General features: G+C 43.5%; 1 protein-coding gene across 1 annotated transcript; it reads right to left on the bottom strand.

Moving 5' to 3' along the window:
• Nucleotides 1–23: 23 nt before the first annotated feature.
• On the bottom strand, nucleotides 24–23,033 carry bin3 (bridging integrator 3). Its single transcript, XM_040196185.2, has 9 exons — nucleotides 22,715–23,033; nucleotides 17,701–17,749; nucleotides 16,714–16,754; nucleotides 14,596–14,657; nucleotides 12,917–13,053; nucleotides 9,069–9,109; nucleotides 4,854–4,995; nucleotides 3,672–3,806; nucleotides 24–1,369 (listed from the first exon to the last, which is right to left on the bottom strand). Exons 1-9 carry the CDS (start codon nucleotides 22,720–22,722, stop codon nucleotides 1,223–1,225), a joined length of 762 nt encoding a protein of 253 aa, XP_040052119.1. The 5' UTR covers nucleotides 22,723–23,033; the 3' UTR covers nucleotides 24–1,222.
• Between the last annotated feature and the right edge of the window lie 731 nt (nucleotides 23,034–23,764).

The raw sequence follows: 23,764 nt of genomic DNA, 5'->3' as shown, positions 1-23,764 counted from the left end.
AAATACGACACACAGCACACAGCTATTCTCAGTTAATTTATTTCACAATAGACTATACATTACAATGATGGTTAAATTCATAATTTCACAGATTTAGTACAATACATGAAAGAAAATTGGTCTAGTCTATTAATTACTTGGTGTGAAGATTTCTCTTCACTTAACTTCATTATTTCCAAAAACCTTCATTAATGCACATGTGTAAGTAAAATAAAAACTATTTGTTTTAGTAATTTCAAAATATGTGTAAGAATAAATAGTTAAGTTCTTGGTATGAAACCCCTTCACATGATATTGGAACAACGTGTGTATCCACAGGTCATACGTGTCGATACTGAGGCCGTACCTGATGGAAACACAGGAGTGCAATGATTTGGTTCAAAACTCATGGAAATGTGTTGCTAACAAACAAACGGAACCACAACATAAAGGATGGATGTGTGAACGGTTATGATTGATATCTTCCACTAGAGGGAGCACCAGCCTTTGTTTTTGATCAGACTTCATACAGCAGCTTGTTCTCTTCGGGTGCGAGTGGTCGACCTTTCAACACTGCTGCACAACCTCCCTCCGCTCCGTCCACAGGCAGCACAACGTAGGCACTTCATGCGCAGGTGATTGTCAAACCGTTCTAATAAACCCCAATGACAAGGCCTCATAACATGGCACAATGCTGGACTTCGCCAAAGGCCGAAATACACACTTACATTTTATTGCCGGGAACCTACAGTATATTGCATAACATTCCGCTTGTAGTTTTTATTGTTTAAAACGTAGGCCATTAAAAGACAGTTTTAAAATTTCTTAGTGACATTGCAGACTAATGACAACGTTCCTGCTCTAGAAGCAAATGCTAATAGTCAACTCTGTCACCACAAAGTGTACCCTTGTAAATTAGTTCTGACGAGAACAGTTTGATTCCTTAAAAAAAAAATAATGAAAAAAAACATTGGCTTATAATGCTGCACGTCGCTAATGGCTTAGTTTAATGTGGCATTTCAGCTTCTGTAGAAAGTGTCTGTAGAAAGGATAAAACATGGGATTGTAGCGCAAGAGGAGGGGGGTGGGGGGAGAGGGGGGGTGATGAGGCCGCAAGGAAACAATCTGATTATCAGGTTAAGGCTAATGCCGTCCGTTTGAACTGCACGAAGGAGCATGAAAAGACTGCAATCCATTCAGAGAGGCATGAAAGGAACCCTTCCCGGTTTTCGACGGTCCTCCCTCAGTCGTCGGCAACAATGGACAGAGCACGCAACTCGCTGAGCTTGGCCTCGGTCTCCCTCTCCCTCTGCTCGTCTGTCAGCCCTGCCTGGTCGATCTGGTCCGTTAACTCGCTGAAGATCTTGTACATTTCGGTATAGTAGACAACCTGGGGAGCGGGGAGGGGAAAAGAAAATGGTCCTGTCAGATGGAAAGTGGGGAGGGTCCACGGACCTTTCTTACAAGCCTCTGAGGGGGAAAAACTCCAACAAATTCATATCCGGACTCTGCTAGCACGATCTAACCTTGCTCTTACTCACGCTAGTCTGAAGCTGCTGGTCTCGTACCTCTTCAACTCTGCTAATGAGAAGTGATTTGAAAGGAGAAGAGGGAGCCCACGGATATCAAACAACTCCGACAAAGCCCCAAAAACCCCGATACTTCAGTGGGTAGTGACCCTGCTTTTCTCTCCCGATCTGAACAAGAGATAGAGAGTGTTTACTGAAAGCTTTCTTGACACTTCCCACCCCTGCTTCTTCCCCACAGTTCATGAGTCAAGCTCCCTAGAGAGTTGCTTTGATGATTAATAGACTTTAATCACATTACAAGACTCCAGAAGAGTAGGCAGAGAATGAAAGTACTGGGAAATACAACCCCTTAAACCTCCTCCCCCCCACATACACACACACACACACATCTTCATATTAATTCACGCAGCGATGCATTTGATACCACGCACTCAAGGGCACCATAGACTTCTCAGAAATTACACGTGTGTCCTATTGTCGGCCCAAACAGCAACAGCAACCAACCAACCTACTACATCCCAACCGACTCAGGGCTCGGTTGAGCAGGAAATAACCAGGAGTCGTGCATCTTATACAGAACTAACATTTGCCTCACTCTGTCATGAACAGATTTGACAACGTCAGACCCCAAAGGAACAACAAGTCAAGTTTCCGAACCACCTTGTACAAGCTTTTTTAAGTGCTCAGCCTGAAAGACCTCTGTATGTTTATACCAACATTTGCCACCTAAACCACATGAGTGGGCCATAAGTATCGGGTTACTGCTGTTTGAGGGGGTAAAGCGGATATTCTTTTGCTCAAAACGGCTTGTTGAAAGGGCCATCGGAAATGTCCATTTGACCAGTGATGATAATGTACACCAGATCAGCTTCTGAGTGGCCTCTGGAGCAAAGACACTCAGCTATTATAATTAGTCCACTCACCGGGAGGAGTAAACGCAGCCTGTGACCACCTACGATACAAAAAGGCGTCTTTGGCTGAAGCAGAGCTTGAAATTAAATGTCTTGTGTCTGGACATTTTAACATACCACTGTCTCAGCTGCTTAATATGTATACTGGGAAGTTACACTTTGACCTTTTAGCCCACAAAGATAATGAATAATGTATGCTGCATTCTATCCACTACGTCCTCAAAACATTGTGTGACCACGGTTTCAGGAGTCAAAGAAACAACTGAGAAAATGACAAAGAAGGCAATCTTTCAAATGTTTTTAAAGAACACATGGAGCGCAGAATACAAAACTGTGAGACAATGTCTCAATTCATCAACATCTGTACAGGTGGACAAGGCCAAGCCAAGCGTCCCACTGACAGTTTGAGGACGGGACTCGTGATAGTGAGACCGCAGGCTCACAACAAAGGCAGCCTTGTGCCTTTTCCTGCTGCCGCTGGGAGCCGAGCAGCAACAGCGGCTGGGAGAGAAGGGAGTGGAGGATGAAACCAAGTACTTGCAGGCTGGGATGAGGTCCACTGGCCACCCACGTGTGGCTGTGTGTGTGTGTGTGTGTGTGTGTGTGTGTGTGTGTGTAAACATGTGTAAATGCTCATTCATGTGCTTGGAGATACGGGAATACAAAAAGGCATAAGTTTAAATGATAACAAACGTCGCGCCCTGCGAAGCCAGGTTAAAATCTCGACCGTGGCTCAGGTCTTTATTCTTATTGGTCTTAACAGATTCTTCAGTTTTCTAATTTTCGAGTTCAAAGTACAACATAGAACTCCATAATTGTCATTAGGACCAGGATAATCAAGTTTACTGATTAGGAGTGTGCCAGCGACTGTCCCATAGAGGAAATGACATGGCCAGCCAGGTCTGGGGTGGGGGAGGGGGACATGGTGGCGCTAACTTGAAACGCCCAGCTGCTTTAAGAGCAGCTTCAGGTTGGAGGACGACATGCAGGGCCGCGGTGGAGCCAGACAGACGAGGCCTCACTGGGCTGAACACAGCAGTGTGGGCCGTCACTGGGGGGGTTAATCACATTAGGCGAGCGTGGAGGGAGACAGACGGCCACAATTATACACTTCCTCCCATCAGACACTTCGTCCACTGTCTAATCAACGTTTGGAGGGCGTAACAGACACTGTGGGGTGTGTATGTGCGTGCATTCACGAGCGTATTATAGTTTGTGTGTCTCCGTAAGGGGGCGGGGGGGAATCACTAACCTGCGCCCTGATCAGAGCCTCAAAGCTGGGCTGGAAGTAGTCGATGCGACTGTGGTAGAATTTGGGCATCTCGTCCAGCAGCTGCTTGTTCTTGACCTCGAAGTCGTCCCTGACCGGTCGGAGCTCCTCTCTGGCCTGGGGGGGTGTGGAGGGCAGCGAGCAAACAAAAGAACTCATTAGCACTTGTCCATTTTTTTACTTGTAATTTTACATAACATTGTCAGATTTTGACAAGAGCAAATAACCACAAATGGGAACGAGTTAGTTTAAAGAATTTCGGCAAAAGAGCGTCTTTCGTGTCTTTCTCATTGTTCAGAAAGATTTTTGTCTAATTCCCACGGAGAAGCAGTGCAAAAAAAAAAAAAAAGGCTGTAATCACGACCACAGTGAGGAGGAGTGGGTTATGTGGGCAGACTTGGCTGTGAGTGGACTCCAGCACCACTGATCTGTGTGTGTGTGTGTGTGAATGTATTAGTGGGTAGTCTACTGTAGGATTGGAGTTATGGAATGCACAATGAATATGTGCGAGGGGAAGAGATATTTCATAACGGAAAAGGGGGTGAGGGTGTTGCTTCATTAAAACTGCAACATAGCGTTTATCTACTGCATTATGGTATGTGCTCTTCACATTAGTTGGTTCTCTTTACAAAAGCCAGTTAAAAAAGGCATGCAAGTGTTTTCCCAGGATCATTTCTTTAAGTGCACAGGGATTCAAAGGGCAGGGATGTAGGGGCCTCTTCCAAGGCTTTGTTCCCCTGACAGTGCTTTTCTCAATGTGTGTGGGTGGCTCGTCCATGTGAGGATGTGTTAGAAGCAAAAGCACAGGCAGCACTGCAGCGCTATCTGTGAATGTGTGCGCTTCTGCAGTGGCCTCACGGTGTGTGTATGTGTGTGTCTACAATTCTCAATTACATGCCCGTAGATGTGCAGCAGCGCCTTTTTGAAAAGGCACTACTTGAGAGCCTGGTAGCTTGCGTGGGTGAAGGAGCGCACATGTACAGCGTGCATGTGCTCAACTATTTTTGTTCGTATCCAGTCAGCATTTGTGTCTTTCTCCACTTATTGCGCCCTATTCACAATATGCGCAACATGTAAGAGCAAGTGAACTCTGCCCTTCTGCAGGTAGAGGGAGCAATGGAGTGGACCAACACGTGCACAGTGCAAGCATTAAGCTCACGGTACCTGATGCAGTTTGACCATAACGGGCCCGGTTTTGTCTTTCTCTTCGTACTTCTCCGCTTTGGATTGCAAGCGTTTGTAGTCCTGCAGAGCCTGCTCCCGGCGCTTCACTGCCATGTTGAGGCTGGGGAAGACGCCGCTGTACCTGCGGTAAAGTGGGACACAGACAACCTTAGACACCGCCGTGCACTAAAACAAAACACACAAACACACACACACACAAGCATACCTGTGTGCAAGCAGATAAACCCGGACACTCACATCAGAGTACTCAAAAGGAAGAAAAGAAAACAATTTTTCTTCTCTGAATTTTCTGGGGAGAAACTGAAATGACTAAAACCCATAAAGCAGATTGCTCTATGAAATTCATAGACATGCATTCTGCACGGCATCCTATGTTAATAAAAGTCATTACGAATGAATAAAATGCCTCTCTTAAACATCTTATTGTAGAGCTACTCTCAAACCCCAGAGGACAGCTCTGCTTTAAGCTGCCTCTAATCTATTATCTAATTACTGTAGTTCAAAATGGCATGAAACGATTCATTTTGTGACAATTATCATATTCAAAATGAAAATATATTCTTCCAATGAGAATCCTAGTCTTCAGCACTGGAAATAGGGAAACACTCATCTGTAACTTAGCAACAGGAGTGTGAGCTTCATCCTGGGACTTGTTGCACTGGTTTTGTGTTTGCTTTTAATGGGAAGCAGGAATACTGTACATAGTGAATATCCAATCAAATAATATTTATAATTAATAACATGATCACATAAAATTATCACGCAAACATATACAACACGATAATCTCTCTTCCCAGCTGTATTTGTTCTTATAAAATGAGTCATTATTAAATAAACTAAAATAAATCTAAGAATATACAACAAATGTGAAGAGGAAATAAAACCGTATCGTATTAAAATCCCCAGCAGTCATTAACAAATTACTACCGACTCAACAAGAAACTCAATCTTTCTAACATGTAGACACAAACCAGTGGCAGTGTTTTCATAAAGCGAGAGTATAACAGATAACAAGAACGCTTGTAATGAAGATGGAGATAAAGCGCTTTTGAATGACCCATTTATCACCTGTGTAGGCACAATACTACAACAGTTTACTATGTCAGCTTCTGCTGCCCGTAGCTTTATTACCTAATAACTGTGTGGGTTTATGATTAACGTGGCTCTCCGTGTCGACCAGTGTCCTGCTCTGTGCAGCAGACGAGGGAGCCACTGAGAACTTGTGGATTTGATTGTGAAATCCTAGATTGCGGGCCTGCACACCTTCGCAGAGGGCAAAGGGGCGGGGAGCGAGACGTAGAAAGTGAAGCCTAGTCCCAGTCAGACAAGTAAGGATTGTTTCCTACAGGATGTTAGGCAAGGAGTGGTCTTGTAGCGTTGGAGTGACATCACGCAGCTCCGCTCAGCCAAGCCCGACAGCCCACGTTCCTCTGCTATTTATAAAACCCCACTTTGGCCCAGTTTATGGCAGGAGTGGATGCCGGTCCTAAAGTCTACTATCTGCTCCAGTGTACACATGCTTGAAGTGCCAAGGGATTATGTCACTGCCCTCTGGGCATGACTCCTCTCCAACACTATTGGCTGATGACACCGCAGCAGCAGCCAACCAGCTTTCAGGTGACAGAGGCTGATCGCATCCTCGCTAACGCACTTCACCTGACAGGCGCAGAGCAATTTCCTCATGACACATCGTGATGGCATGCGTTTTGTTCTCAAAAGTGGGACAACACTGCCAGAAACTGCTCGGTTTCAGTGCACTAAAGAGCCACAGCTCTCCCGGTGCTGAAGGAGGAGGAAGAGCAAGACGCCGAGCCAAATCACTTGTTAACCCATTCCTGTCCCATCCGTGATGCTTTCAGTCGTCAGGGCTCCCTGTGTCCAGACGGCATAGTGACTCAGCTGTGCCAAAGGCTCCCACGCCAGAATGCGCAGCAGCGGCCCTGGTCGAAGGTGACGTTTCCCCTCGATGTCCAGGTCGTGGCTGGACGGCTTACCAGTCAGCCGGCTAGGCCTACATCTGGGGCCCGGCCCTGTCTGGCTGAGGTCCTACGCGGGCCGAGGGCTCACCACCAAACATGTGACGGGTCAGGGTGTGGTGAGCAAGCTGGATGGAAATAGCATCTGGACCAGAAAGTCTGTTTATGAGCGGCTCTGGTCCAGACACGCTCAGTCCAGGAGGCAGGCTGTCCCGTTTGACCATCAACATGACATAACTCGCTGCGAAAAACAAAACGTTAACCACTCTAAAACGGAAAAGGGTTTATGTTCTAAAGTATCACACTCTTAGACGGAAGACTGAAAAATGTCTCACACGGTACATTGCGTTGCCCATGTTAAGCAAGTACCCGTGGTTTGAGAGCAGCGGGCCATGGGAACCTGCGGGTGTGTGACGTACGTGCCAGCAGAACCTCTATTGTCCCACAAGGAGAGTTTCATCTTGCTGTAACTTGCCCTGTGCGTTGTTGATCACAACTCAAGCAGCCTGGAAACACGAAACACCAGATCAAACAAAAATAAACTACTGCCCCCCCCCCCCCCCCCCGAGAGATCTCACCATCTCCACAGATCCTTCCTCTGATTGGAAGGTGTGAATCATGTGGCCCGTCTAGTCACAGCTTGACCCGGGACTGAGGTCTCCAAACAGGCTTGACTTCTGTCTCACCCAGAAGAGCAACGGAGCAGAAAGGGCTCGGTTAGGAGGCCTAGATAACACGAATGCCTCCGTGCCCACGCACTCCCCCCCTCACACAAACAAAGTCACGTCATCGAGTGACCCCGCTGGGTGGACAGAACTCCCATCTGAGCCCGAGAGCGAGGAAGAGAGTTTTCATTAGTTTCAAACCAAGTACTAAAAATGACAAAACCTTAAATGGCAGGAACACAAGCACATATCTAACACACACACACACACACGATCTTCCATTAACACCAACGTTCTACTTTTCAACTCTTCATGATGACAAAATCAGCAATGGAGTATTTTGAGTAAAGAATGAAAAATATTAATTAGTGACGGACTAATGGAACCTTAATGGAGGCTTTTAAGTATAGTTGCTTTTGCGTCTGTTTGTCTATAGAAGACATTTAGTAACAAAACTAATAATTAATAATGCAGCGTCTTTGAGGAGGGGAAAGAAGTTAATGTAGAAGCCAGATTAGCTTGGCTTCAAAACTTGTCTATGAACTAACATCCTCAGCTCTATTACAGAATCATGTACATTTCCAACTTCATGGTCTTGAATACCATATTTGTGAGACAGAAACCCCCCCAAAAGAGTTTGTTTTGGTGTGTGTGTGTGTGTGTGTATGAGAGTGTGTGTGCGCTGTCCTGAGACAGTTCCCCTCCTCAACCAATCCGCGGCTCTGGGCCCTTTGCCATATTCTGAGCCTGCCCACACGTCCGCCTTCCACCCACCAGGAAGAGGAAATTAGAACCATTCCATCCTGTCATTGCTCCGCCACGCACTCACGCGCACGCACACACACAACCAATTTGTTTAACAGATCAATATCTTTACATTAAAAAAAACAACAAGAACTAACAAGCTTCTTGAGCTCAACATAAACCTGCAATTGAAACATAAGCATATGCTCTTTATGAGAGCATATGTATAATCAATCTCCTGGGAGGAGCCAAGAGGAGGAAGCAAATCCTTAACAAGCACTCCGGAAGCAAAGAGGGGTAGTCCAACCACTCCCTCCAGTACCTCTGCTTTGCATGTGCAAGTACAGTGTGTGTGTGTGTGTGTGTGTTGAAAAAAAAGGAGGCATTACAAATGGAATAGCATTTACCGCCTTTTCACAAGGGGGCGAATATTAGGAATGAGCACCGTATAAACCCTCTTCCAGATGCACTACCATCACAGCACCCCTCACTCTTCGGTTCATTTTAACAGTCTGTGCTACACTTCAGGCCTTTCTGTTGCCCAGTGCAACAAGAACTGCGTCAATAATACAAATGTTACAAGGAACTTGACTTAAGCTCAACAGTGCGTTTTATGGATTTAACAGGAATGAACAGTGAACTATTACAACTTTACAATACTTGTGAATTTTTTCACCCTGCACCAAACAAGTGTTAAACTTGTCGGACCAACTACTATTGAACCCTGGTCTGATGTCGAGTGTCATTCGATGCAAATCCTTGAAATATAGACACAGATAAAAGTTCAAGAAATGAAGACGGACACTTACTTTTTCAGCGGGTCAATAACGGTCTTCTGGATCTGGTTGACCTGTAATAAAAAAATAATAAATTGTTAACACAAGCAAAAAGCACTTCTACAGAGACTTTACAAATAGATATGCATTGTCAATCTGGGTTACATCGAGCACACTAGTTGGAACACACTAGCATCTACATCGCTCACTCATTTACTGCAAAGTAATGCCACTGAACAAACATCTACAATTGTGTTTATTTCAAACGGAGCACTCAAGAAGAAAAAAAAAGGAGAGGGGGAAAGAGGGGGGCGCCTTGCAAAGAAACTTTCATGACGTTGACTGTTTTATTGTACACAAGCCCCGAGGAGAAACCCCTGAATATTCATCGAGCCAGCGATACAAAAGGATGGAACTGTCAGGGGAAGGACATGAAAGCAAAGCCCAACTGATTTCAAATCCTGTGGAGGGTGGGCTGCCTTACAAGATGAAAGTTCTTTGCAAACAAACATTTTAACAATAACAGTTTATATTTTTCTGCATTCTCCTTCTGTTTGCCTGAACTGACAGGGGAGGGAAGGAGGGGGGGAAGGGGGTGTTAAATGGAAGTAAATGAACATCTCACCACGAGGCCTCCAGCCCCGGCACCAAGTCTCATCGACAGAAGTTGGCGCACAATTAATAAAGTTTCCAACGTAATTTACATTGCAGATTCAAAACGACTGCTACCGCTGGATCTCGCCGAATGACAGACTGTTAAGTTAATCCGGCAATCGGGTAAAGTGGAGAGCAAATACTAAGAACAGAGCTGGAGAATGTTTTTTAAAAACCGAGAGATGTGAAGTGACAGCTGCATGATAATAGTGAGCAGCTCCACTAATCATATGTTCACTCGCTATTGGAAGGACAGTCAATCACACAACAACAAGGAGGGAAGATCGCAGCTGTGCTCTGCAAAAAAAAAAATGCCCCTGACCGTCTCTGAGAACATACAGCAACACTCACTGCTTCACGCAGGCACATCTCCAAAGTACAAAATGGTTGATTGTGGTCTGAGGGAAAAACGGAGAACCAATAACAAATGAGTACATGGGAATTCACATTGTCTTTGTTTTACATATTCACCCCCCTCCTCCCCCGTGCCCCTCACTCGAGCTGCGCCGCTGCTTCTAAGGTGAGAGCATGCGGCGAGGAGGGAAAACAACAGCGGCAGATTTGCTTAAGCATGCTTGTGCCCTCTGCCCTCTGCCCCTTCCCACAGTGAGAGAGGGGAGGAGGGAGGGGGGGGGGGTGCAGAGCTATTCCTCGGAGGCCCCGCAGAGCCTGAGGCCCGGCGCTCAAGCAGTAGTCTCCATCAGTGAGTCACGGGGCAGAGGCCATCCCGGCACACAGGCCTCCCAAAAATACACACAGATCGCAGAGGAAATCAATATCCCTCCAAACGGAGCATCCTCTGCTGCGCCGCCGCCATCTATACGCTGGGGCTCAGCTTCGACAGCAGTGTGCCGGCGGGGCTGTGCGCCCTCCTCAGCCCCAGAAATAAAACGCACAGACCTGGGCCACTGCTGCCTTCATTATCGCTGCACGTTTTATCTGCTGGCTCTCTCACTTGCGGACCCCGCGGCAGAACAGCTCGTCTCAGCGCCGAGAAGAGCAAAGGGTGGATGCTTTTGTGTCTGTTTTGCAGGAGCAACAGGGTTTGCTGTCGGTGCCGTCAGAATCAACAGTCGGCTTGAAGGGAGAAGCTCGAGCCGCGTCGAGCGGAGCTGGGTTTTAAACACCTAGCAAACCTGGGGTGATATTCCACATAGCGGGCTGACCAAAAAAGTTCTCACAATCACTATTTAGCCTTCAGCTCACTTTCAGCCACACAGCCCTGCCCAAACCAGGAACGGAACAGTGTGTTAAGGCGAGGATTTTTATTTAGTAAGAGGGAGTAAGAGGTGCAGAGAAAATCAGGTGTGACCTTGTAGTAAAAAAAAAACCAATCTGGATTAAAGTGTGGAAAAAAGAAACAAAAACATACAACCACGTCAATAATGTTGGAGACTGTTGTCCTCCACGATTGAAATAGAAGTGCCGAGCTGAATCAATGTCTGCAAAGAGACCGTATACCTTTTGCTGTTAGAGACTGCTTCAAATATGAAAACACAAAATCACAGAGATGTGAGATGACCGAGTGATGACAGTGAGGAGAGTCTTCTTCAGAGAGAATCTGAATAACTTTACTCTTCAAACGACGTGGAGAAACAGAGGTAACCCACACCCTTTATCCAACGAAAGTCAAGTGTGTGGCAACACTGGCGAAACATTTTCTTCCCAATTTGTATAAAAGTCTGAAGAATGCAAAAGTTACTCTATACTGAAAAGAGTTAAACTGGCAGGATTGCACTCCTCTGCGCTGAAAGTTCTGGAACATATACGCACCCCGGGTCACAAACCCACACGCTCCATCCAAACCCACATTCTCTACTTTGTCTAGTCACTCAAAATGGCTCCTGTAAAATTTGATGAGTTGCGACCAAAAGCCATGTCTGACAGACCGGTGTGTTGTAGCTGCAGAAGAAAGGAGAGAAACAAAAAAGTGACTTAAATCCACTTACAGCAAATGATGTTCGCTACAATTATTTTTTCTCTTTGTCAAATTTAGATCACTTTGTATGAAAGTAGAAAGTTGAGGCCGAAAATATAAAATTTTGTATAAAATCATTCTGGTACACTGGATATTAACAAATGGAAAAAGCTCAAAACAACAAACAGCAGGGCAATGATTTAAAAAAACAAAAACTGGTTGGTATACGCGCAGTGCAAACTGCTGTATTATTTTCCTCTTTAAAAGTCAGCCCTTCAGTGTAGTGCCTTGTGGATGCACAGATGCAAGGCCACTATGATTCACTTCATAACACCCGCGGCGATGATTCTAATCACAAAACCAGAAGTGCACCTGGCAAATAATCTGATATCTTCCCTGATAGCTAAAGAAGAGAACTTCACAAAGTACGTCTGTGAGATAGTCCTGGAATGAAATGCCGACTTCTGTGCGGTTACCCCTTAGGACAAAACACGCAAGAGTGGAAGCAAACAGAGCACATGAACAAATACTCAAAACACAATACTATCAAAACGCCAAAGTGCAATAAGAGGGAAAAGGTAAGTCATGGATGTTATGGACAATATTGTATAGATTTGTGGTCTTCGGATGGAAGCTTCAGTTACGGTTCCCCAGTTGGACTGTGTACAATTTGAAGGTTTGTGGATGGCGCTCCTCTGGTTCCACCAACAAAAATGGGATTTGAGATGTTTATATAAGTGTTGTGAAGTAAAGCTGATAACAGTTGCTGTTCTTCGTGAAGAAGAAGAAAAAAACATTTTTCAAGTTAGAGGTTTGTTGAAATAAGTAATACAACGGATCCCTTGTTCGCTATGGAAGCCATCAGCATAGAGGTACTTCTATAGATTTTGTGAGAGGACATACAGGCTTTTCCTGTTGAAAAAGAGGCCTTTCCATTGTACGAGTTATTTTAGACACCAGTGAGTCACAAGTGCATCAATCTTCACAGCTGATAACCAGTAGCTTGAGCTTATAGAGGATGATGCCACAGATGCTTTTCAAAAAGCAGCAGAAGGAAAGGCATACGGATAGTTTTTAGTCCACAGGCTGCACAATATTGACAAATATGAAAACATGCATTTTCAACAAGAACCCGCTTAGTTTCCTACTTTGTATGTCTGAGGAAAGACATTTCCCCCGGTGCCATCATAATGGTATCCGTGCCAATGGCGAATGCCAAGGAAACAAAGCAGCAGAACACAGCAAAAGAGTGAGAAAAGCACACTGAAAAAGGAAAAGAGTGGGAGACTTGGGCGGGTATGGGTCTGACCTTCTCCTGGTTGAAGGAGTCCATCCTTCTCATAGCGGTATCTAAGGCGGTCATGGAGTCCACGAAGGCCTGGTCTTGATCACACAGTGGGTTGCTCAGCAGGTCTGCAGAGATCTTCACTGCTGCTTTGGACATGGCTGACACACACACACAGACACACAATGATGTTAAAAAGGTAAAACATCCTGCCGACTACAAGCCATGTAAATGGTTAAAGAATAGATCGTAACATACACGTTCTAATCCAACGCCAGGTTTGGGGGATTTTTTCAATTTAATTTAAAAAATGTCATCAACGGTTCCTCCGTGTCTTTGTTTGTGATCTTTTGTGAAAGCAGTGAACAGCCAAGTGGCACAGTGCTGCCCACACTGAAAAGCTGACGGGTTGGCGGGACTGGCTGCCGTGTTGAATGTTCACCAGAGCACCAAAAATCTGTACAATGTTTCTATACTGACAGCTCCAATTACTGTTAATCTGCACACATGCCACGTTGTTTAGACACAGCGCACATATCAGATTATGGCTTCACAGTCTCAATAAATGAGCTTCACTGAGGAGATACGAGCTGACAAGTGAGGCTGTGGGGGAAATGGGCTTCATGGAGATCTGGAACAGGCATTGGTCTCTTTTCACACTCCCTCAGGATCCTCTTAAGACCGATCTTCAACCAATCAATTATCGTTGCCGCTTCTGCATCCTTCTCAATTTGACAGGTAACAAATTGCTTGATTTAGCCTCGACTCACATGACTAAAGACATTTTTATTACAGGGTCATGAAGAGCAAAAGGTGACCTGAGGTCAGCGATTTAAGGTTTGGGTTGCTACGGTGCAAATAAGAGACGCTCAAGTCACTTGTAATCACTCGGGGCTGAAATCAGACGAGAAATTCCTCCGTATGGGGAGAACAACTCTCCCTGCCACTTTCAGCATTTCTGTTACTTACTGAAGCAAGCATCAAAATATATTATTGTCTCTCGCCGGCTAATTGAGTTCTGCAAGTCACCACCCTTTACTTGATGAATGATGGTTAATAGAGAAAGGAGTTTATTAAATGCAGCGCTGACATGGCGAGTAGGTCCAGTGCTTTGTTTTGGAGCTGTAGTTGGAGTAGGGACCTGCGCAACAGATGGAATCCATTAACGGTAATGAGGGACTGACGGCTAATACGCTTTGATGATGCCAACATCCATATTCCAGAGCACAAAGGAGAGGAAATGAAGAAGTCTCTCACTCCTCCATCCGTCCCCGCTCCTCCACCCCCACAAACTGACTACTTTACCACAGGCCATGTCTATTGCCGCTTCCAAAAGTACACAACACCGTAACCAACAACCAAGCAAATAAAAAGTAGAGTAAACATGGGGTCTGTGGCCAACAATTGCTTGAATTAATGAGGCCAGAGATTGTAGACAGATTGAGCAGTACACTATTAAATCCAAAACACACACACACACACCATGATAGGGACGGAAAAAGATTTGACAGATTAAGGCCTGTATTGTGTCGTCTCATTTGTCGAGTTGTTCAGAGAACTGCTGCACCACCAAAAAAAAACCAAGACAACCAAAGAGTATTTCTAGCCCCGAAAACCTGCCAAGCAACATCAAGTATGTTGGTGAACAAGTGTAGATCAATGGCCCACCAGGCGGCAACACACACGTTGGAGGTAGAACACACCTAAATCAGCCTCAGTGCTTTTCTTCATGTCCTTGTGAAGCTTTTTTGTCTGATCTTCCAGCCTGTAAAACAAAAAGGACAATGATTGTGAACCAGCTTCTGGAAAGGATAAGCAGTAAAGCATCAGCAACAATGGGACATATAGGCTACAATGAGTAACAAACAATGGCATTAGAAAGAAGAAAATACCAAACCCGACAGAAAAAGTACAAGGGCTTCAGATTTGTATATAAAATTGATATACTTTTCAAAATTGATTCCATCCATTAAAGACGTGTTGATAGCAAAACATCCAAACCAAAAACATAGAAAAGGAAATTAGTATATATAAAAAGACATGGTTCAAGAAGGAATTACACATTTCATTGATTCCACATAAAATGCTATTATAACATCCGTTAGCTAATTAATAATTCAGAGAATCCTTCTTGTTACTGTCAAACACATTTCCTCTGAAAATCGTTAATGTCTTCAATCATTCCAGTGCTCATTTTCCATTGATGGGTGTTAAAAATGGCAATTACCAGTCTATGGAGGCTGAACACACACGCCATTCATTACATCAATTAAGGCAAATGAGAGGTTTAGAAACTCCCCTGAGACGACCGACGTGTAATTTCTCCTTTTTGATGAAAAGGGGATTGTGGTGCTTTCATTTCCATCTTTGCTTTGAGGTATTGTTCTAACAGGAAAGACAAAAACTGGGTGATCCAAAGGATTTCTTGTGGGGGCACTATGGCCACACGACTTAGGACACTGGTAACCCACAAAAGGCAGCCTGGCGTCTCCACTTACAGGGAGGTTTTGTCATTTTTCAGCAGCTGGTAAATAAACAAACAGTGGATTACTAATAAGCATAGGTGTGTGTGAACCATGATTGCGTGCCTCTGCCTCGACGCAGACTTTTCAAAATGTTATACCTAAGGGGTTGGCCATTTGTACCAGAAAGTACTATTATTAGTTATGAACAATTTATTAATTAAGCTGTTTAATATGTTAACACAAGAAAAAAATCCCCATCCTATGAAATAAATCCCAAGTGACAAGATGGTTAACAATTGATTATGAATTAATTGAATGGTTTTCAAAATGCATTTGTAATAGCTTTATTTTAGACTTTGATCTGCAACTGCAAGGTATTTTATTCATTTGTTTGTTATACTAACAGAGGGCTGGTAAACTGTGAGGATGTAGGGTCTAAGGGGAACTAAACACCAGTCATTACTCCCTATCATAACTCGTCCTTCTCATCCTTTTGTCTGGCTTGATGTGTTCTAGGACTGAATCGCCACGGACCAGATGGAGGTTGTTCCCGAAAATGTCATTTGGAATAAATGATGTAAACTTCGTCCGGTATTGTTTACACAACATTAAATAAAGCACTCTGTCAGAACAATCTCCACAGTAACTTCATGTACTTCTCTGCCAGTTAGAAGTAACTGAGTCTCATAACCCATATCAGCTGTAATACCTTACAGATCTTTAGCAATAGGCATTTCACACATTCAAACCCTCAATCAATGATTCCACGTAGGCCTCGACAATGGGCTGTGAAGAGTGTGATCAGACAAGCATCACAGTGTTTGTTTCAGTTTTTGAGAACATCTAAAGAGAATTTATTTCCAGCCATTAAATTACCACTTGTTTACATGGACATGAGTAACCTGTTGAGTAGGCGATTAGTTATCTGGTTTCGAGAAGCATTCATCACATGGTAAGTGTACTTATTTTGGACAAAAATGCCAAAGTCAAATTCCACCAAAATCTTTTGTCGGGCAGATGGGGTTCAAAAACAGCAACCGTGGAGAAGGCTACCAAGTATTTTGGACCACAGTGTGTTGATATGGATCTCTAGGGCGGAGAACCTATAAGTCTGTGCAGGCCTGCTGCTCTGACTCATCTATAAGGTCTATTGGCACCACACCTTCCTGAGAATGGGTCCTCCTACTCAACAAAACCGGAGAGGCAAATGGTGCTCCCACTCCTTCTGCAGGGCCCTTGGGGAGTTTCTACAACCTCCGCCGTGCAATGAGAGAAGACCCAGATGTACTGAGCGCTCGACTCATCTAGTACATCTGTCGACCTTAACATTGAACTTGGTTCAAAATGCAAACTTACTTTTGAAGCTTGTCATATTCCCGCTCGAAGTCTCTTTCAACCTAAAGAAGAACACAATTCATGTGAAAATGGTGTGATAGCATTGCATAAACGTGTGTCAATTGGATTATCCGTGGAACTAAACGTCCCGAGAATCAAATTTGGGTAAAAGAATTCTGTTTATAAAGAAGCAGAGGTCAATTAGACTAGCAACCAATTAAGACATTTTTACTTTGAGATGATAAAACATAATAACAACAACCAGTGCTTAGTTTGATTAAATGATGTACAGTTGATGGGAGTCTCCAGGGTTGCGTGAGCACTCAACCTGCCTCAAAAAGGTTCACGTTTACATTCATGCCAATAGTTCCTCGGGCAAGTCCTTTTCTTAGAAAGCCAACTTTGCCGTTGGGCACAGACCACAGCTAAGGAATTATAACAAAAGTGGGTTCCAGGGGTTGAAACGGAGGTAACATCCTGAGTGCATCTAGTTCCCAGGGTGAACAAGTTTGTCCAACCATGTCTCCAGCGACAGAGCTCGGGGTTCCTGTCTTGTGGTTCTGTGTGCTCCTGGATGTAAACACGGCGGCTAGAACAACGAGGAGGGCAGTTGACATTTTGTCACCAGCGGATAAACTAACTGGGCTGCTTCTAACCCACTCCCTGGTTTTGGCCTAGGATGGCACAGGATGCAGGAAACCCAGTCTGACAGTTACCGCCGGGCCACAGACCCATTACGGTGGAAGTGGTTTCCTCCAGCCAGGAGATCACCCACTCACTGTCACTTCAAGGTAACCAACTCTGCCCCCTTGCATGGGTCACACGTCCCTCTTTCTGGTGAGGCACTTTGATGACCTTATTTATTATACTGTTCATGTTGTATACACCATTTCTTAAACAACTACAGTTAAAGCTTCCCGAAACATGATTTTTTTTGTTTGTTCATGCACTAAGCGTTTTGGATTAATTAGTTAATTGAGTCAACATTTGTTCTAGTAAGCGACTTACGGTTTTAGAGACAATCTGCTTCTTCGGTTGTCCAATCTTGAAGGGAATCCTGAAATCACACAGAAGCACATGACAGGTGACAGACATAAACAACTAGGAAAATAACTACCTAAAAAGGGGGAATAACAGAACGCTTCCATTGTCATCCGCTGCTTGACGGGTGACAAGTGACTGTTAAAGGTCTAAAAGGTGAACCAGCGCGACTTTCAGATCCATGACACCAACAATGTGAAGCTGTTAACTCCTGCCTCTCAGGACTGTGCGCTCAAGGCCGTGTACATTAACCACATGTCATCGTCACTAAACACATCTGGCTCTCATTGCAGGCGCTTATCACCAAACAGAAGTGGTTGTCCTCGTCCTGCTTTGTGTCTTTTGATGCAGGACGCCGGCTGGCAATCAAACACGGATGCACACGCTTTACTGTGTATGAAGAAAAATTGTGTATTGGGACTCAAAAAGGGTACAGCCAGGACATCATGAAATAAAACTTGAGACCATTAGTCCAAAAACAAAAACATGCCTGCGTAACTGCAGTAGCTGTACCTCATTTTGAGAATGAAATACAAACTTTTCTTCAGACTTGAAAGAGAAAACACACTGACATTCTGACAATAGTTTGGGTAAAAGAAACCTGTTCCTTCTTAGTTAAAACACAATCTTTTATCCACGTTTCAAAACCTTGCCTTAATAAGTTGCTATCAGACTGCTTTTGGAAAGCAGAAGACAAGGGAAAAAAACTGCCTTGCCAATGTGCCGGGTTGCAGGTTGTCATTGATGTGGCACTAATAGCCTGAAATCTAAGCTATATGATGGACAGTTGCTGCTGACAGGCAGGGTGAGGCAGCAGCTGCGTCAAAAGAAAGGTGTGTAGACTAATGAGATGGAAAAGTGAGGGTGTGATGTAAGGCCTCGTTGTGCAACCAGGGAATGCGACTGCTGTGTGGGGAAGATCCTTTTGATGACAGCTCCAATCACGAAACTCAACATGGCCAAATAAAAGCGAGCTTAATGTAGTAAAATAATAACCGGTCTCACAAGTGACTGAGGGGATGACAATTTCTTTTGATTAGCTGGCTCCGTGTTGATGCTGGGTTTTAGTTTGTAACAGCTGCCATTTGTCCTGACCCTGTCTTCATTGGCGTTTTGAACAATCCTTTATACATTTGAATCTTTACCGATCCCCAATATCTAAAAATATGTTGTTGCTTTTGGCTCAAGAAAGAAGGTTCACCCACTGTGTCATCATCTGGGTGAGCCATCACGGAAAATAACCACAGAAATTACTCACCACCATCTTACTCGGCACACCTTTCGATTACTTACTCACTACAACGTCACATTAAGTGGACAACGTAGTTACGTACGTAGCGGTCTTTGACATTGTATGAATCCTTTTTCCGAAATACAACAGAGGCATAATAATTAACCCAATGTAAATTCCAGAACGTTTTTTAATTTGACTCTGAAAGATGTTCAGCTTGATCAGTCACGTACTAACCATTCACAAAAAGTTGCCTCCCTAAACACAAGTTTATTGTTATGTCTACAAATCCCACGGACCTTTATCCACCGTAAGCACCTACTTTGTGCCACATGTTCTGCTTTCTAACGCAGCATGCAGTTTTGATACCTTGACCAATACAATTTCAAAATGTTGATGAATAATGACTTTGATAATCAGCCAGAGAATACAACTGCACAGTTACACAAGTGACTCACGTGTTTTTATACTAATAGGTATTGTACGCATCTTGCTACTGGAACAAACTGCAAAACCTCCAATGTACATTAAAGGTTATTTAACCAATAAAACATTGGTAATTGTTAGAATTGTGTCTGTGTCACAATTTCCTTCTATGGGTAAACGATTAGGATTTTGTACATGGAAATTGTCTCAGGTCTATTTTGTAAGCTAGACGTTGATCTCAACCAAACTTAATTAATAACGTTTAATTAACACTCGGGGATAAAAACACGGAAGGGTTAAAGTATAAAACATTACAATTTTGAAATACAGCACCATGAAACTGTTAACTTTAATTTTCTCTTTTGCCATGTTTCGGCAGAGCTGACCATGACACGATTCCTTTCTCGGTGACATAAAGAGTCCAAGTGCAACTGTATTACGATAGATTCCCCCTATAACGTACCAAAGGATCCATTTGGTATATTTGGGGAGGTGGTGGGGGGGGGGGGGCTGCTGAAGTGAGTCCTTAATGTTACAGATTCAGAGTGTATCCACTTGTACAAAGAGCCAAGGGAAAGTGGTCACTCTTCAACTGCTCATGAGAACTGGCAAACACACAGAGTGAAGTGTGCTTTGGGCGGGAGAGGGAAAACGTTGCAGACTACCAGAGGGAGAAAATGAGGGAGGCTGCTAGTCACTGCGAGTAGGATTTCTAATGTTTCTTCACGCAGCCATATTTCTGTAGGGGCTGTCACATTTAGAAACACTGGTAAGTTGGGTTCCTGTGAACCCAGAACTAGCGTCTGACATGGCTGAGACCTGACCGCAAGACAGCTGAAGACAGAAAGCGTATGTGTTACACCAGCTGAAGTCCAATTTTTTCTGAAAGAAATCTAAGCCTCTCGATGACAGGCACTTCAACTGATTGCTTTAATATTTAATGCTAAATACCTTCAATTCGGATAAATTGTGAAAAAATATAAAGTTATTTAAATTGTTATTTGCACAGTACTTTGACTCAGATATTCCCATATTACCAAAACCTTTACTCACACAAGCACATAGAACTCAAGGGATACATGGATAGGATAGTTTCATGAACTTGGATTGTGCCGCTCAGTGACAAGGGAGGTTAGAGGTCAAATTTGGCCATTGCCCAGTTTCAGGCCAAGACGCAGTAAAAATAAAAAGTGCTCTTTTACACACTTGCTGTCGTCATCATCAGCAAGATGGTCAGCCTGCATTTACAGGGCTATCTGATCTTTTCTGTAATAGGCTACACATCACTGTGATCAAGCAAGCACGTAGGCAAGAACAAAGACGCAACAGTCTTCTCTATCCGGGACACATTAACATGGACTGGAAGAGCCAATGGCTTTTCACTAAAACTGCAAATGTGTACGCCATTAGAGGGATAGTGCATCATTCAACCTTAGATATTCCATGGAGCACAGAGGGCTGGTTGAAGATGTTGGGAAGTGGAATTGTTCTGATGGTGACCCCAAAGTCAAACCTCTCACGTCATAGAGGCAAGTTTGCAGGGCCTACTGGAATGCATCAGTCAGCAGAGCCCATAAAGGACTCTTTTCACTGGCCGAGCACCCAACTCTTGACCTTGCGTTTGGCGGTGTGTTCTGGTGGAAGATTTGCTTGCCAGCTATTAACTGTCTGACGCCGTTTTGCTTCCTTGATTACGGTCTATCCTGAAAATGGCACTAAGAATATTTATCATGTTACAAAGTGAGCTAGTGGTCATACACATGACTGAAAGAGTTTGTTGGTGGCCTAATAGGAGTTTGGTTCTCCGCATTTCATCTTGAACTGCATTTGTGCATTTAGAGAAAGACGCTGTAACTATCAATACCTCTTTTTCAGCACAGACAAAAAATGGCTCCCAAAAGACAATAAAAGTATATTGTTGTAAAATATATACAGCATATGGTTGACCCCTATATATTTCAACAAAAAGTGATTCAGACTATAGCTAGAGGATAGAACATGGGTCAGAAACCAGTGTTGGGACCGGTTTGTAAAAATACAATATTTGATATTTAAACGTATTTGAGTGAAGAATAAAAACTGCACAAAACATATTCTGTTGTAGAAGAATGCGTTTTCCCGTTGCCATTTGGCTGAAAATGAAAGCACAGCCTTGTTTGCTGTTGTTTACTTTCTAAGGGACGTCACCAGCTGGACGGAAGAGCTCTGATGACAAGACTGTCAGATTCAGCTAATATCTGGGCAGATAATCCATTCAAACTATGTCATGAAACCAACTGTTCACACCACCTCTTATTCATCTCTTGACCGTAGTGCCCCGATCATCTGTGGCTCCACAGAAAACTACAAAGCACTTCAAGGACAAAAAATAGCCAAATGTGCAAAAATGCGCAATTAGGTTGAAACGTTTGAATTTGTTTCGATGATACCAATCAAAATGTAATTATAATCTTTTTAATTTTCCTTGCTGATCAGGATCTGCAAAAGGATTACTGAGGCACACAAAGTCCTAAATCACATCAACTAAAACAAAATAATGCTTCCAGCTTCAGATTAGTGCAGTATCTTCTAACATTAGATTATTAGCCCAAACATAAAACAATAGTATGTCAACACAACAGCACGAAAACAAACACACACAAAACCCACATTAAAAATGGTTGTGTTTAACATAGTTAAAGAACATCAAAACGCAAACGTCGGCTTGCAGCAGATGACTAACGTTACTTCGGATGATCAGAGCCCTTTAAATGGCTTCAGCGTTCATCCTGTTGACCGAAGAAACAACGCTAGCTAGCTAGCATTACTAGCTAACTACGTCTAGTTTCAAAGTGACGTCAGGGCTATAGCAACAGAAACGTTATGTATTCATTAAGCAGCTAAAGCTCTAGAACGGAGCGGTAGTCTACTCGATTTGTGTAAATTCGCTTGCTAAATTGTTCAACTTTATGTTCCAGCAAGCAAAAACTAGCCTCAACTTACTGTCCAAGATAGCTAAACAACGAATACGTCATCAAGCAACCTTCGACCAGAGTTAACTCTTCGCAACAACTTACGCTACCAATTAGCTATCAACTGTTTAACGGGCAGACATCAATAACCCGTTTCACGGTCTCTCGGGAAGATTATACTCGTGAGTATAACAAGCTAACGCTAACTGCTGTCCAACTGTTAACGTTTCGTTAATGACGTGAAGCGTTAGCGCTAGCAGGAAATAGCCGGAGCCCGTTGACAAGCCACCTGTCCGCGTTCATTATTAGTAGTTTACATCTATAGTTTAAATCTAATACGCCGGATCAATCGTCAGTTGTAGATTGTACGTACCAGCTCATTTTGACTGAAGCTCTATTCCGGTTTCATTGGGTAGTTTTATTATCTTCCAAGGACCTCATCCCCTTTTACCAGTCAACAGCCAGGCTTTAAACAGGAAGTCCGGAGATTAGTCGCTTGTGTTTCCTCAAAAAGACGTTTTGTTATAAACTGGAAAAAAACCCACTGCTAACAACTTTATGATGTGTTCATATAATAACACTAAATGGCTTTTGTTCATATGCTATTGTAAAATGTGTGTGTCAGAAATTGACTGTGTGTGTGTTTTGCGTATACGCGTCGCGTGCGTGTGTGCGTGTGCACGTAGAGATTAAGCAAGTAAACGGAAGGCAAGTGATATTTTTCTTTATTCAAGTACTTACATAGAAATAACAAAACAATTGCATTACAACAAACTGAAGTGCCAAGTAAACAGGGGAGCACACCTCCCCATCACAAGGATATAGTAAAATTAATTTTAATATTCAGCTCATCATAAAATTACCTTATTATAAGGTAATAAAACATGAAATGGGCTAAAGACATCCATGACATTTTAAACAAGACCCCTTGTTTTCTTAGAAAAAAAAGAGAACAGTTATCCCAGTGTGTGTGTTTTTATTTATTTCTCTATCTTGAATTGTTGTTGGGTGTATTCCATTTCACCCAATGTGACTTATTTTCATGCATAATAAAGAAATGAGCACCACCCACAGTATCTGAGGGTAGCATTTCCGTGCACATGCAAACATGAGGATATACTGCAATGAAAATAAAACACAACACAACAGAAAACAGTGAGTAATGACTCCATCTGAACACCGTAATGTCACTGCTGAAGACCACAAAATCCCTGAAGCCACCCTGGAGTCCATAAGATGACATGAGCAGCCTATGATATCTACACATTATTGACATCTCTTCAAACATGAGGGTTTTTTAAAAAACAATCTTGTAATTATTTATTGTCACAAAATAGCCCGCCTATTGCCCTGCCCAAGGCCAACCGTACGAAGACTAAATCAAACAGTTAAACACAAACATTAGCACAGGACTGCGTTCAGC

This window comes from Gasterosteus aculeatus, chromosome 13 (genome assembly GCF_964276395.1).
Source record: "Gasterosteus aculeatus chromosome 13, fGasAcu3.hap1.1, whole genome shotgun sequence".
Classification (NCBI taxonomy): Eukaryota; Metazoa; Chordata; class Actinopteri; order Perciformes; family Gasterosteidae; genus Gasterosteus; species Gasterosteus aculeatus.
The sequence above is the reverse complement of the archived record's forward strand: the minus strand, read 5'-3'. Positions and strand labels throughout refer to the sequence as shown.

Excerpts from the sequence above, each read along its gene's own strand:
- bin3 (XM_040196185.2), bottom strand. Across the intron at positions 16,755-17,700 it reads AGCAGATTGTCTCTAAAACC|GTTGAAAGAGACTTCGAGCG; the intron begins GTAAGTCGCTTA and ends GTTCTTCTTTAG. Across the intron at positions 9,110-12,916 it reads ACTCCTTCAACCAGGAGAAG|GTCAACCAGATCCAGAAGAC; the intron begins GTCAGACCCATA and ends TTTTTATTACAG.